Source organism: Propithecus coquereli, unplaced genomic scaffold (genome assembly GCF_000956105.1).
Source record: "Propithecus coquereli isolate 6110/MARCELLA unplaced genomic scaffold, Pcoq_1.0 Scaffold26, whole genome shotgun sequence".
NCBI lineage: Eukaryota > Metazoa > Chordata > Mammalia > Primates > Indriidae > Propithecus > Propithecus coquereli.
Window position 1 is genome coordinate 9,878,040 of NW_012148174.1, and position 1,861 is coordinate 9,879,900.

Genomic DNA, 1,861 nt, shown 5'->3' on the forward strand with positions numbered 1-1,861 from the left:
TCTAACCTTGAGGATAAGATTAATTTTCAATATGTAATGTCATTAAGATCAGAAACTATTTTTGACATCTTAGGACAATTTTTAACAAAAGGCGTTTATAAATACCTGTGAGCGATCTTGAGCAGGCCACAAATTAGGACATCACACATTGGTTTTACCACAAATTATAGTCTCTTATAGATAATATCACCCATCATATTAAACAATAGGGTATTTTTATACAGTACGTTTTGAAAGTTTTCGTTTATGAATACTAAATTACAAAAAGAAATCGAAAGTTTTTGCCTTACTTTAGAGGTTAAAAGTATGAATTTATTGATGTTGTTGGGAGTAGCCTATTCATTTGTTTCCTTTTTTTGGGATGTCTAGATGACATGACAAAATTATCTAGTTTGAAGGTTTTTTTCAAACTTCAAATATTACTAACAGTGCTCACTTACCCCAAACAAAGATATGGGTGATGGTGAAGTGGTTGTCTTTCCCGCTTTTTAAAGTGGATGCTAGAAATTAGTTGGTGTATGCAAAAGGCACGTTTATGTTAAGAAATGAATGAGGAAAAGTCATTTACATATTTGTACCAACACGATTACTATACTTTAAAATGTTACTGGTATTCAGTTTTATTTTGTAATGGCCATGTTATGAAATTTTTAAGCTGGCAACTTAAAAGCTGTCATGCATGTATTTGAGTATTGTATTTCTAGAAATTTTATTTCTAACTGCATATTAGGGTTCTAATAGAACAAATTCTGAAATGTTAAACTTTTGTAGGCTTTACCAAATACTTTCACATTAGCACAGCAGTTAAATATGAGGAATTTGCTCTCTGAAAGTGAAAGTGTTTAAGAAATAGATAAATGTGTACAAAATATATACAAAGTACAAATAGCATGGCTTCTTAAGATCATGTTGATAGCCTGAGTTTGTTTTTCTTTCAGTCACGACAGAATATACAGATTTGCTGTTACTGCTATGCTCTGTTACAGGTTTTTAGGTTCAAAGCCTTAATTGCTTAAGCTCTCTGTATCACAGTTTCTCTTCACTTTTGTAAAATAAAAATGTTACCTACTTTTAAATTTGTTGTGAAAGTAAACGAAACCATAGTTTACGAAAGGTCTTGTGCAAAGCCTGGTACATAATAGACACTTAAGAATTATTCGTGTCTTTAAATGGTATTCAGATAACTCTCACTTGATAGAGCTTAACTTTTTTCACTGCTGAGCTCTCAGCCACTAGGGATAACCCCTATTACTCTGTAGAATTACTTGTCAATTTAGTGATGCATATTTTTGACATTAAGTAATAATACGATGGTTTACAAATACAGTATTACAATGATTTCTACCTTTGAAAGACTGCGAAGAGTGTTCACTTTTTCTTTGATTCAGTCATAATTTAGAAGAAGGAACATCAGGCCTTATGTCAAGAGAATTGTCTAGTTATTCATTATAACACATTTTTGCCTTTGTTTAACATTAAATTGATTCTTAGTATTTCTGTTCAAAGTTTGAGTGTGCTGCTTTGCTTTAAAAGGTGGTGGGCCTCGAAAAAGAAAATTATCTTCTTCTTCAGAGCCATATGAGGAAGATGAATTTAATGATGATCAATCTATGAAAAAGACAAGACTGGATCATGTAAGTTACATTTGAATTGCATTATCAAAATTGGTTGCTTAAGCACAGCATATGTTTGTGGATACCAAACCGGAAAATCCACATAAATGAATTCTTTTCTTTCACAACTAAGTCCAGCAAATTATGTTTGCATTTAATTTGTGACTGTTTCTGCTTTCTTTTTAATAATAACTTATCCAGTATTGTGGCTGCTTAAGCACAGGATATTTTGAGTCTGTAGATACCAG

The 1,861-nt window shown here is 31.6% G+C and overlaps 1 protein-coding gene across 1 annotated transcript in view; it reads left to right on the top strand.

Annotated features, from left to right (window-relative positions):
• The window catches only part of SMARCAD1 (SWI/SNF-related, matrix-associated actin-dependent regulator of chromatin, subfamily a, containing DEAD/H box 1), a 125,260-nt gene that overhangs the window by 68,036 nt on the left and 55,363 nt on the right, over window positions 1–1,861 (top strand). Inside the window, exon 5 of the mRNA XM_012647159.1 lies at window positions 1,534–1,634. Within this exon, the coding sequence (XP_012502613.1) occupies window positions 1,534–1,634 (101 nt within the window). The remainder of the gene's footprint in view (window positions 1–1,533; window positions 1,635–1,861) is intronic.